Source organism: Chlamydomonas reinhardtii, chromosome 12 (genome assembly GCF_000002595.2).
Source record: "Chlamydomonas reinhardtii strain CC-503 cw92 mt+ chromosome 12, whole genome shotgun sequence".
NCBI classification, from domain to species: domain Eukaryota; kingdom Viridiplantae; phylum Chlorophyta; class Chlorophyceae; order Chlamydomonadales; family Chlamydomonadaceae; genus Chlamydomonas; species Chlamydomonas reinhardtii.
In genome coordinates this window covers 1,699,146-1,711,595 of record NC_057015.1, presented here as the reverse complement: position 1 = coordinate 1,711,595, position 12,450 = coordinate 1,699,146, and the positions used below count along the sequence as shown (strand labels likewise).

Here is a 12,450-nt window from a genome sequence, read left to right as displayed (position 1 = left end):
GTTCCCGCGCCGTGTTCATCCTGGCTTGTGTCCCACGTTCATTTCGTTGTGCGGCTACCGCTGACCGTGGCCCCGGGGCGGCAAGGCATGCACTTGATTTCCTGCCGCCCGGCCCCCATCCAACCGTTGGAAATGAATGCCTCTTGCCTCTGCACGCCCCCACCCCGCCCACCCCCACCCTGCAGGGGCATGACTCCCAGCGGTGGACCAAGCTCCACAAATCCCTCACCCGCCTCCGCCGCCTCAGCTGCTGCTGCTCCTGACAGCCAGAACCAGCAGGGCGCCCGTCGGCGCCGGCGTCCCGGCGGGTTCATGCTGGTGGTGGCGGCAGGGGTGGCGACAGGGGTGGCGGCAGGGGTGGCGGCAGGGGTGGCGCTGACCGTCAAGCAAATGGTGTGTATGTGTAATACGCGAGGTGCTTGGGGTGGGCTGGGAAAAGGGATGAATGAGTGAGGCTGAGAGCAGTGCTGGACTGCTGGCAGTGCGTAAGCTAGGAGCGTGTGCACCGTTGTGCGTTTGTGCTCTTGCTCCTGCGGTGTCTGGGCTGCCGGGCCTTGCTGACACGTATGTGGGCCATCATGCCGGGCTGTCACGTCAAGGCTTAGGCTGGGGATGATGGTGTGTCTCTGCATGTCGCTTGGCCCGTACCTGAACGGGGCCGGGGACGGCGGCTCAGGCCTCCTTGACGGACCAGATGCCGCATGGCCTGCGGAGCTGCTAGCACGCCCTCAGCCTTGCCGCCCCTTCCCCTACCCCAACCTCCACATGCCTCCACATTATCTACGGCATGCCATCCTCCCGTAGAGCGCCATCGAGGACATTTCCAAGAAGCTGGTGAGTGCGGCAGCACATGTGTGAGGCTGTTGACAGAGCTGGCAGTGCGTAAGCTAGGAGCGTGTGCACCGTTGTGCGTTTGTGCTCTTGCTCCTGCGGTGTCTGGGCTGCCGAGCCTTGCTAACACCTGTGTGGGCCGTCATGCCGGGCTGTCACGTCAAGGCTTAGGCTGGAGCTGATGGTGTGTCTCTGCATGTCGCTTGGCCCGTACCTGAACGGGGCCGGGGATGGCGGCTGCTCGGGCCTCCTTGACAGGGTGGTGTATGTGAAGTGAGAAGGCCGCACCCGCATGCATGTGCTGCATGTCTGCGCACTCGTCAGCACCTGACCGCCTCCAGCCCCCCTTCACACGCACAGCATCCGTGGAATCATACCCAGCCAGTTGCCAGAATCACAAGCATTCCCACCCCTCCCTGACATACACCCACCACAAACCGATCGAACTCAGCGCACACGTAACGCGCAGGCCTCGCTGAGCCAGGACCAGGCCACCATCAAGGGCCGGCTGGACAGCCTGGAGCGGAGCGCCCTGCGGCTGCCTTGTGAGTACCGTGCAGTAGTGCGGCGGCTGCTAGCTAGCTAGCGGAGCAGCAGCAAGACCCCATTGGCTGCTGGCTGCATGCACGCACGTGCCCTACACTTCCTGCGTCGTTGGCAGCTTGGGTGTGTGCATGTGTATGTGTGTCACGTATGCCGGCTGCTGGGTATCTCGGTCACTGGACGCGCACGCACACATGATGATGGTGTGCTGCCAACCACCCACTGTTCCCATTTTGTCAAACAACTGCTGCAGGGCCCCGCCGCTAGCTCACGCACGTCAGTGGCTGCAGCGCATGAGGGCATGGGGTGCAGGAGTACGCATGTGTGCACGGGGAGGGCAGCCGCAGCGTGGGGAACAGAATTGCACTGCGGCACGGGGTGGTGAGAGCGAGCGAGCACGCTGGACTGAGGCTGAGACTGGCGAGGTCAGCAGTTTAGAAGGCTGCAGCAGTGGAGTGCATGGCAGCGGCGGCAGTGGAGGGCGTGGCGTTGAACGGGAGACACACGTCGGGGGCAGAGTTGTGAGCGCCCCCGTGTGGCGCCGTGGTGTGGTGTTGTAGGACGGGTGACGGGCGTAGGTGAAGTGGTTGGGCTGCAGTGCTTAGGGAGTCCCAGTCTGCGCAACTTCGCAACGGGCAAGGAAGCGCTCGGGCTTAGGGTTTACCTAAGGAAGCGCTGGTGTGCTTAGCGAGATCCCCCTCGGACCCCCCAATGAACTTCGTTCATTTGTGTGTGCCGCTCCCGGCTGGTGTATGGGCAGCGGGATGCATGACGGGGGGCCGGGAGTCCAGCAGCAGGGGCAAAGCAGGGTGTGTGTGACAGTTTGACCGTCGACTGCGGCGAGGGGGAACAAGCTCTGAAGGTCGGTGTAGCGAGCGATAGCTGTAAGGCGACTCTGCTGCGGGGTCGCGTTGGTGTTTGCCGAGCGCTTGCATGCCATGGCTCAGACATTCCCGCTTGTCGCTGGATACGTTTAAGATGTATGCAATGTATGCAATGTGTTCACGTTTCGCGCGTACGGGGGCGCAGCCCATTTTCCAGCTGTACAAAGCTGACACCCCTTGTCCCCATGTACTCTTGAAAATGACCTTACTTTGCTTGCACATCCGGTACCATATAGACCGGATGGCCCTTCACGGCGTGGGTACGGCGTGCCCCCGCTTGTCGGGCTGTCCCTTCAATTATAATCCGCATCCATATAGACTGACCTCTGGGTGCCAAACCACACGCGCCCCGCCGGCCGTCAATCACGCCAGGCGCCGGCCTTCATTCCAAGCAGCGCAGTCAAATGACGCGGTAGACGCGGCGGCCAGCTGTCCCTCCTCAGTCGTGCCTGGTGTTGACGTGTCCGGTCCATTCCCGCAGGCAGCCGGCGCACTTGTACTCGTCAGCCTCGTAACAGCCGTTGCCGGTGGGCGGCCCGGAGCTGTAGCGGCCCATGAAGTAGATGTCGCCGCCGCACTGGCAGCGCCTGCGTACGTGTGTATGGAGGGGGCGGCGTATGCGAGGCGGCGTGAGGTGTGGGGTGTGGCGTTACTAGGCATGGCAGCAGGCGTAGGGTGCAGTCAGGGTGTCGGGGCTTGGCTGGGAAGCGAGGCGTCAGGTGTGGTACGGCGTGGTGTCGGTGCCATGAATGTGATGTACCGGGCACGGGGCAGGGAACCACGGGCTTTGCTGCTGCGGTAGTGCAGGGGTGGGGAACAGAACACGACACACCGGCCAAGCACTAATGCAGCCCGCCAGCCCCCTCGCCCGGCGCCAAGCACGATCGCGAATTGCGGCACTGCGGTACTCACTCGCTGGTGTGGGCACCCTTCTGCTTCACCTCTGTCTGGCGCTGCTCATTTAGGATCTTGGCCCAGCGTGCCCTGCATGTCGAGAGGCATGTCTGGGGCGGGTGGGAGCGCGGTAGTGTGTGTGCACAGTGCGGTGCGGGATGAACGGATCCGGGCACGCGTGGGACTCCAGCCGTTGGGTCCGCTCCAACCTTCACTTCGAAGACAGCCCTATGGCACCCAAATGATCGTTACGATCGCTGTTACCTAGGTCGTAGATCGTTACCCCTCCGGCATCGTTACGATCTCGCTACGATCTGCTTACCATCTTAACCAGCCATGGTAACAGCCTCGTCACGGTCTACAAGGCACACCAGTAACCATCACTTTGAGGCCCCTTACATGGCAGCCTTGTGCTTTGCTGAAGGTCTACATCAGTACTAACGTAAGAACTATGTAGTCCTACCGCTACTCCACATGCTAGCCATCTGTCAAGGCTTGATAGCACGACAAGTGCAGATGCTCATGCAACACTACCGCAAGTCCATACGTACATGCAACAATACACCAAGTCATATCATGTCTGCGTGTGAACGTGCAACTAGCCACTGGCAGCAACCACTTGCATGTCTGCTGGGCACAACGTCTCCGACCCACCACCTTGACGCCCGCCGCCACCACAGCTACCATGCCAAACTATGCACTGGCGCCGCCACGCCCACCTCCATCTCTAGCGCCAGACAGCTGGTGTCGCGCTGGCTCCTGTAGTTTTGCTTCCACCGGCAGCGCCTGCATGCACGCGTGCACACACATAGACACACCCAGTTAATCGTCCGCCACAAGGTGGGTAGGTGCCAATGCATGTCAAGGCCAGCCATGGACTGAGTGCTTGGCAGTGCACGGGGCCTACCACACAAGGCGCGTCTGTGAGCACATGTGCATGTGTGTGGGCCCACACGTGTCACAGACACTCACCGTTGATGAGCACAATGCTGGAGGTGTAGGGGCAGTCCAGCCAACCGTACAGTCCAGAGGGGACAACAGGGGTTGGCAGCAAGCTGTGGCGGGGCAGGGTGTGTGCGTGTGGGGAGCTGGTATGTGAGTCACAAGGCAGCGTGGCAAGGGAGCCATAAAACACCTTACAGCAAGCGCTAGTAAGGGAGGCAGCAGACAGTCACTAGTTGTAGGCGGGGGCTCCCACCAGGTAACCTAACACGGCGCGAGAAGATAAAGCATGCACACTGGCTTGCTAGGTTCCACTAGGTTCAACGCATCCCATCGTCATTCAACCTGTGGACTAACCTGCGGACTATGGCGTGCGGGGCGAGGGTGATGTTGACAGAACGCGATGTTGAATGGCGTTGTTGAGGCCGGCGACCGAGACTTCTCGGTCGGACATTTGAAGCGCAGCTGATAGATTTTGAGGCATAGTTGTTTCTCTCACGTAATAGCTGGCTGCAGCTGACGTGTGAGCAGCGTCGCCAAGCCGGTCAACGAGCAGTCAGCAGCGTGAGGGCTCGCGTCCCAAGCCAGCCAAGCAGCGTCTGCCGCCAGCTCTTGTTCTACTGACATTTGAGCTAGCATAATTTTTGTTTACAAAGAGAAGTAGCGAGGGCGAGAGAGCAAAGTGGGGGAGAGGAACAGAAGTGCAGCGGCACCGGCATGAAGTGCAGTGTATCAGTATATGTATGGGACTATATCAGTATATGTATAGTAGTATCAGGGGCCGCTGTATGCTGCTTGTTAAGTCAGGCCCGCGAGAACCCCATGCAGGAACCCTGTTACCCCTCGCGAAGGCCCCGTTACCCCTGGCTTAGGGTCGTTACCACGCCCAAGGGTCCCTGTCACAATGTCACACAGTCGGCCTACAGCCCCCAGACTTCCTCGTTCGCGAGCGCAAAGACTACATAAGTTTAAGACTTCACATAGTAGACTGTTTTAACACAAACTGTCACTACAATACGCACTTTGTAGACTAGAATGTCGGCATGTTCGCTTGTCGGCGACGAAAGGCACTCCGCCCAGTCCGCAATGTGCGTATGCATGACAAGTAGCTAATAGATGACCACAGCACCGCTCGGCTTGCGTCCTGGGTGTGCCAGGCCGTGCGGGCCCGAAACAATCGTTACCCCCTGTCCGGGGATCGTCACCCCCGTTTTTGGATCGTTACCACCATTTGGGTGCCATAGGGCAGCATGATGTTCTTAAGGGGCCTGCTGAAGCACGGGACAAGCCAGCGAGACTCTCGAAAGCGAACGCCCCGCTCTGAACCCTCCCGTTGCGGGGAGGCGGGCAGCCGGTCGTGTAAACAAGGGGAAAGCCGTACTCCGTAGCCGTCAACCCGGCCAGGCGGCCACTCACCCCTCAGCCTGACCGGTCTCCTGGACCTTATCTGCAGGCATAGAAGCGCGTCGTAAGGGCGTGCGATGGGACAGTGTTAAGGCAGGTTGGTGAAGTCCCGCAGGGTGCAGCTGATTCCCAGACCCCAGAAGACGGCAAACAATTTGCAACGGCAGGGCGCGTCGTAAGGGCGTGTTGAGAAAGTGTGGCCCCAGTCACGTCAGCGTTACACGACAGCAGTCCGCCGGAACGGGACATGCGGCGGTTGGTGCGCATTCACGCTCACGCCTTTGAACGCTCACCCAGGAGAGCCTTGTGCTCGTCGTTCAACAGGGTCTTGACCTCCTCGTAACCCTCGCCCACGCAGCGGTAGTCTGAGCCAAGATAGTCCCAGACCTTCTCCCACTCCTCGTCAAAAGCATCTTCGCACGCAGCTAGTAGCTTTACAACCTGTTTAGCGACCTCGTCAGCGGCCAAGGTGCTCAAAGACATAATGTCTGCGAAGTTGGTGTCGGCAGCGCAATTGGTTCCCTATTGTCTCTGTGTTGGATAGTTGTATACAAAAGGTTGAAGACTATTAAGGTGATGCAGTCTTGACCTCACTGGCAAGGGTGCGAAGGCCAGGAAGGCGAGGGGTAGACCGCGCGGCCTTCAGATTGCAAGCAAGCTAATAGCAACTGTCTCAATTCCATAGATCGCAGCCAAGTACCTAAAATGCCTGACTATGGAGTATGAGGGTGTGGCGACGGCACACGCTTGAAAAGCCTTTCAACTGCCCGCGTTGCCCCCTAGTATGTGGAGGGCCGCACCAATGTGGGGCCTTACGTGCCTGGCGCTAGATCCCCGGGCCTAAAGGCAAACCACGATTCATATCGCGCGTTGTCTTGGACCAGCCACGCATGGGAAGGAGAAAGGGAGAGACGGGGGGATGCGTCAGCATCCCGTCATGTCGAGGAGGTGGGTTTAGGACTGCCGTTGGTCGTCAGGGCGTGAACGGATTCAGGGAATTATTACATAGCACAGCACTGCCAATGTCCTCTAGACCAGCCACCGGCAGTGAGGCGTGGTTGGCACAGTTGCCCGGCGAGCTTCGACCCGCCGGTCTGACCGGCCGCACTGTCGGCACAGCCGCGGCGGCGTCGGCAGAGGCGCTAGGCACCATATGCTACATCGGCCGAGGAGAAGGCGGCAGCCAAGGCGGCGTTCAGGCAGCGGCAGGCGGCGTTCATGGAGGCCTTCAGGCAGCAGCAGGCGGGGGAGAAGGCGGTCAAGCGGCAGAGGCGTTGATGATTTGCGGAACTCCCCATCATCACTGGTGAGCTGTGGGCTGTGGGAACAGGCATGGCGTGCAGCAATTACCCGGGCAGTGCAGACAAAAACCTCGGACCGGGTTGGCGTGCAGCGGCCCCCGCAGGGGGCGCGGCGCACCTATACGTTTCAGAACAGGGGGGGTCTTGCCAAGTTGGCTCCCGCCGACTGCGCGCAGCCGTTATTTAAGCCATCAGTTACACGAAGCTACTGTACACAAGGTAGAAGAGGCCCAAGCGGCAAAGTTCCGATACCCGACTCGAGTCAGGGAACCTCGATCACGAAAGTAACTGAGGCCAAACCATATTCCGCGCACTCCAACGCATAGAATGGAGTCGGATGCCTTAAGAAAGACAACTATTAGGCCGATTTCATCGCACAGGCTGGCGCTGGTCCAAGATAATTATCAGATACGTAGATTGCTTCAATCCAAGCACTTATGTACCTGTCAGGGGGCCCGTAGGCGTGTAAGCTGCGAGCGCGAGCACCTGTCCTAAATACTGCCGTGCTGGCAGCCCCTCAACGTGAGACCTATGAAGCTGAGACTCTGTTATTATTATATTTGCAAAACGTGTAAGACTGAACGGTTTCGCCGCAAGGGCGAACTTGAACTGACTTCGCGACGTCCAACTGTCCGACGCCAACGCACAGCCCCAACCCCCCTGCACCGGCACCCAGATCACATATAACTAATAGTGGAGTCTGTATCGCGCGGTGGAGGACGGTATGACGGGTTTTGTTGCTGGGGGGTGGTTCGGCAGATGGCGAGGGTGCGGGGCCGAGCTGCGGGCACGCGGGGAGCACTCCGCGCGCGCCCTCGCAATTTCATAGAGCGTTGGCCCAGCTATTAATATTACATGAATACGTAAGTATTTAGAAGCTGCGCGGGCGAAAACGAGCGATTTTGCGTCCATTGGATCCCATTTCCCCAGACTCAATTTCCCCGATGAGGTGCCCCCGCCACGCCCCGCCCGCCCCGGTCAGGTTGTGCGCACGCCAGCATCCGCAGTACCTGTGGTCCAACGTATGTTACGACTCTGGCACTCCAGATCATACTCAGACTTCAGTCAGCTTCAGTCGCCATCGTGATGGAACATGGCAAGGGGCAGGAAAGCGTAGTCCCGATGTGTGTGGCTCCCACCCGTGCCCACATAAATGCGTAGCAAGAAGGGACAAGGCATTGGTGCGTCGTTCGCGCGCTGTTACTGTACCGACGGTAGCTGGCAGGTTGTGTCGATGTTTTGCTGACGCGCATTCCTCACGCTCCGGGCGCCCGGCCAAGGCGATAGCACCACACAGACTCAATGCGACGCCACACCGCGCGGATAGCATAGCCGATGCGCACCTGCAGGCAGTCGACCGGCGTCCACGGATGAGCTGTGTAGACGAGCACTAGCGTAATGCAACGGCGTGCAGCAAAACAATGGCCGGGCGACAGTGTGACAAACAGGGGCAAGAACAAGGCGAAGCAAAGCAGAAGAGGGGCCCGAATGTGTACGACAATTGTGGCGGGCAGGCCGAATGCGGTGCAACACGCCAACAACACAACCGGAGGTGAGGAAGCGTTGCTGATGGTGGATAGGTGCTGCGACGTTCGGTAGGGGAGCTATGGCCGCGCACTAGTTGGGAGGAAGTTTCCGAGGCGTTGTTTCCGAGGCATTGTTTGTGGCTGATGTTTGTGGCTGATAAAGAAAGAAGCAGAGTTTCGGCTGTGAGCGGCTGGCGAGGAGAGGCGGGGGCTGTTGCGTTTTGGAAGGCGGGCGGAAGGCCGCACACGCCGGGAGTCGGGCAGGCTGTAGATTTTGCTGAAGCTGCGTTTGAGAAGGGAGCCGAAGGGACAGCTGGGGTGGGACAGTTGGTGTGGGACAGCTGGAAGGGACAACTGGAAGGGACTACTGGAAGGGACAGCTGGGAGGGGACAGCGGATGTGGGACTGCTGGGGTGGGACAGCTGGGGAGAGGCACGGGACAGCTGGGGAGAGGCACGGGACAGCTGGCATGGGACGCTGGGTGGCTGCAGAGGCTGGCAGCGCTGGGGCTGGTACGTAGGTGGGTACTTGGGTACGTGGCTGGATGGGGCCCGGGCTCACGAAGAGCTCCCCGGTGGCAAGACATACAGGAGGCGGCGTCTTAAAACCAGCAGCCCTGCGGCACGGGAGCGCGGAGAGGGGACACGCGCACACACACAGGGCAAAACACAGCCAGGACGAAAAGCCCGCCAAGGAGCCCGCCTACGCAGCCAACACGCGCCCGCCGCAAACAGGCACTCACACGCGCACACACAACCCACAAGACGGCCGAGAAGCCGGCGATCACGCACCGCACGCCCCACACACGGCCGGCGGGACAGCACACTCCCGAAAACCAGCGCCCCTAACGCAAACCCAAGAACCCGACCCGCGCCGAACCGACAAGGAAAAAGCCCACACGCGCGCCAAGCCCCAAACTTAGCACCGACCTGTGTCCCTACCGTAAAACTGGAAACCAGAAGCCCAGCACGGGAACACCGGCACGGCCGTCCCCGCACCGCAGAGCGGTTCAGGGCAGCCGGGACCGGCGCCCCACCCCCCAAACACCTACTACAAGCCACCGCACCGCTCGGTACCGCCGCTACCGTCGCCCAGGTCGCCGCTCCACGGCTGTCGTGCTGGCTGAGGCTGACGCTGCTGCGTCACATCTGGGGCTGCTGCTAACAGATGGACATATCGCTGCCGCTGTCAGAGGAGATGGACATGTCGTCGCCTGAGCCGATGTTGTTGTCGCCGTGGTACCAGGCCGCGTGGCCAGCAGGAGGGAAGGGAAGCGGTGGTGCGGGCAGGGCCGGCAGGACGACGGCGGCGGCGACTGGTGGCGCGGGGGCCGGAGGGGGAGGCGGCGGCGGGGCCGCCGGCGGAGGAGGGGGCAGATCCGGGGGCGGCAGGAGGCTGAGGAGCCCGCGTGAGGTCATGGTACCCGGCAGCAGTTGGCGATGCTGACCATAGAAGCGCATGAGGGCCTTGCGGAGGAAGGGGCGCGGGTAGGCGCGCAGATGCAGCCGCCGCAGCGTGCGCCGTGCTGACGTGATGAAGGTGCCGAGGGTGGTGCAGAGCCGCGCAAGGGTGACGAGGGCGCCGATGACAACGTTGAAGCGCACGTGCCGGGGGATGCAGGAGTAGAACGGGGTGAAGCGGGAGATGCCGAGCTGCGCAAACTTGGGGCTGTCGCGTTTGTCGTACGGCTGTAGGTCGTACACGACGTGCCCGTAGATGTTGCTGCTGTGGGGGGTGATGGCGAAGTTGAGGTAAGGCGTGGCGACGCCGGCGGCGGGTGTGGCGCCGGAGGCCGCCAAGGTGAGGTCGGTGGAGTAGATGCCAGGGATGCCGGCAAGCGATTGGGATTGCAGCAGCAGGTGGGGAAGGAAGGGGTTGCAGCAGCCGAGGAGGTCGTCGGTGTACCGCTGGGTATCTTGGAACGCCAGTAGCACATCAAGGGCGAGGGAAGCTTCCGCGCACAAGGAGCTGGCGGAGGGCATGAAGACGCGGGTGTAGAGTGCGCGCTGCCAGCGCAACTCATCATAGGCAAGGACCAGGTTGGCAACGTACGAAGCGAAGTTGGCGCCCATGGCGACGCCGCGAATTTGCAGGTAGGGCTGGCCGCGGTAGGAGGTGTAGGCATGCGCAAGCAGGGCGCGCAGCACCGTGCGGAGGACGCCGGGCGTCCACATATAGTATCGGCCGTGAGCGTCGAGACCTCGATGCGGATGGGGAGCAGGCGGGGGGCGCCCGCGGCGGGCGGCGGAGGTGGATTTGGGGCTGGCGCGGGCAAGCCATGCGGCTTCGGTAGGCCACTGGGCTTCGGCTGCACGGTTGTACGGGTAGAACTGGACGCCGGCGGCTCCATCATGCAGGGTGGAGAGGACGAGGGAGAAGAGGTTGACCAAATGCTCGATGCAGGTAGGAATAGGCAGGTTGGTGAAGGGCCGTTCCACGTCATATGTGCACACGGCCGGCGCGGAGATAGGGCCGGGCAGCTGACATGGCGCGGCAGTCGAGGCGGTGTAGGTGACGGTGGCGATGGGTGGCCCAGGGGCAGGGGGCGGGTACCGGATCGTGCGGCCGAAGGTGAGGGTGCCAGTGTAGGGGCAGGATGTCGCGGGGTCCTCAAAAGGCTGCGGCGCGTGCAGGGGGCAGTGCCAGGTGCCCATGCGGTGGGCGGCGCGTGTGCTGATTGCGGGCCGTAAGCATGCGCCGTGGGCGCCGACGAGGCATGTGGCATGGCCGTCGGTGCGAGCGCCGGGGTGATCACACAGGATGAGGCCGTGACCATTGGTGCGGCCGCAGACGGCACAGGGGAAGTCCGGGGCGGGGGTAGTCGGTGCGGGGGTGGTGGCGGCGGGGGGTGTGGGCGTGAAGGTGGTGGTGCCGGCGCCGGGGAGAGGGTTGATCGGCCTGGGGGCGAGGGACGCGTGGCGCAGCAGGCTGGCGGAGACGAAGGGGCCGTTGACGTGCCACGGCCGCAGGGGCAGGCGCGGAAAGAGGGCTGCGTACAGTTTCGGCAGGGTGGCGTCCAGCGTACGGAGGAAGCCGGTGAGGACGACGGCGGCATCGGTGGTGGGGATGGCGGGAGAGGCGGTGATGTAGCGAAAACCGAAGGGGGTCTTGTGGCACTTGCCGGTGCCGTAGTTGACAGGTGGCGGCCGGGCGGCGTGGAAGGGGAGCCCCAGCGGCTGCAGCATAAGCCCGACGGCGGTAAGGCTGGCGGAGTAGTCAGCAGGGGTGGCGACGGCGTAGAAGGGGGATGCTTGCAAGTCGGCGGCGAGCTTGGCATGATATAGGTGGGGGCACACGGCGACAAAGTTGTCCGGGCACTTGTCCATGACCGTGATGATGAGGTTGCGGCGGACGCTGCGGAAGGTGGCGGTGGCGGCGGCGACATCTGCGGCGGACAGCGGAAACGCCGGTGGAGGCGGCGGTGTGGGGGCGGGGTGGAGGAGCATGTCGGCATCGACGGAGGCGGCGGCGGAAGGGTCGACAGTGGCGCGCAGGGCAGCGGCGGCGGCGTTGACCCAAGATGTGGCGGAGTCGGTGGTGATGCGTGCGGCGCGGGCGGCGCGTCGGCAGTATCCGAAGAGTGACTTCCGCAGGTCGTCGGCCAGGGACGTGGGGAGAGGCGCGCTGGGGTCAGGCGGTGGGCGCGTGTTGGCTCCCATGGACCAGAGGGCAGCGGCGGCCGGCGTCAAGGCGGGCTGTAGGCGGTGGGTGAAGATGTGGCCGTGGGCAGGGTCGCGGGGAAGGGCGGGGAAGAGATGGCAGGTGCAGGAGGTGGTGGCGCCGGGGTCGCGGCTGGCTTTTGCGGCGTTGCATAGGAGGTGGCGCAGGGACGGAGGTGCGAGGAAGGTGACGGTGGAGACGGCGGGCATGCGGTCCGGCATGAAGCGGGCAATGCCTGGCGAGGCGAGGAGGGCTCTGGCGTCGGCGGCGAGGAGGTGAGCCTGAAGCGGGGCTGGGAGGCGGAGGACCAGGGGCTGCTTGGGGCGGGCGTCAAGCTGGCGGCGCTGCGCGGCGGCGTGGGCGGCAGTGAGGACCTGGCGAATGGCTGCGATGTCGGCTGGGGTTGCTGTGCGGTGAAGGGAGGATGGGGCCAGGCTGCGCAAAGCGAGAAGCATGCGCTGCAAT

General features: G+C 62.4%; 2 protein-coding genes across 2 annotated transcripts in view; one reads left to right on the top strand and one right to left on the bottom strand.

The window, feature by feature from the left end:
• The window catches only part of CHLRE_12g512788v5 (uncharacterized protein), a 3,616-nt gene extending 1,253 nt beyond the window's left edge, over window positions 1-2,363 (top strand). The window contains exons 3-5 of the mRNA XM_043068261.1: window positions 805-834; window positions 1,301-1,376; window positions 1,628-2,363. Of these exons, the coding sequence (XP_042918105.1) occupies window positions 805-834; window positions 1,301-1,376; window positions 1,628-1,641 (120 nt within the window). The 3' untranslated portion in view covers window positions 1,642-2,363. The remainder of the gene's footprint in view (window positions 1-804; window positions 835-1,300; window positions 1,377-1,627) is intronic.
• A 2,502-nt stretch (window positions 2,364-4,865) lies between these two features.
• CHLRE_12g512850v5 (uncharacterized protein) lies at window positions 4,866-6,377 on the bottom strand. The gene is made up of 2 exons (XM_043068263.1): window positions 5,792-6,377; window positions 4,866-5,530 (listed from the first exon to the last, which is right to left on the bottom strand). Exons 1-2 carry the CDS (start codon window positions 5,979-5,981, stop codon window positions 5,514-5,516), a joined length of 207 nt encoding a protein of 68 aa, XP_042918104.1. The 5' UTR covers window positions 5,982-6,377; the 3' UTR covers window positions 4,866-5,513.
• Window positions 6,378-12,450: the final 6,073 nt, after the last annotated feature.

Bases quoted from the DNA above. Each gene is read 5' to 3' on its own strand.
- CHLRE_12g512850v5 (XM_043068263.1), bottom strand. From the start codon at position 5,981: ATGTCTTTGAGCACCTTGGCCGCTGACGAGGTCGCTAAACAGGTTGTA.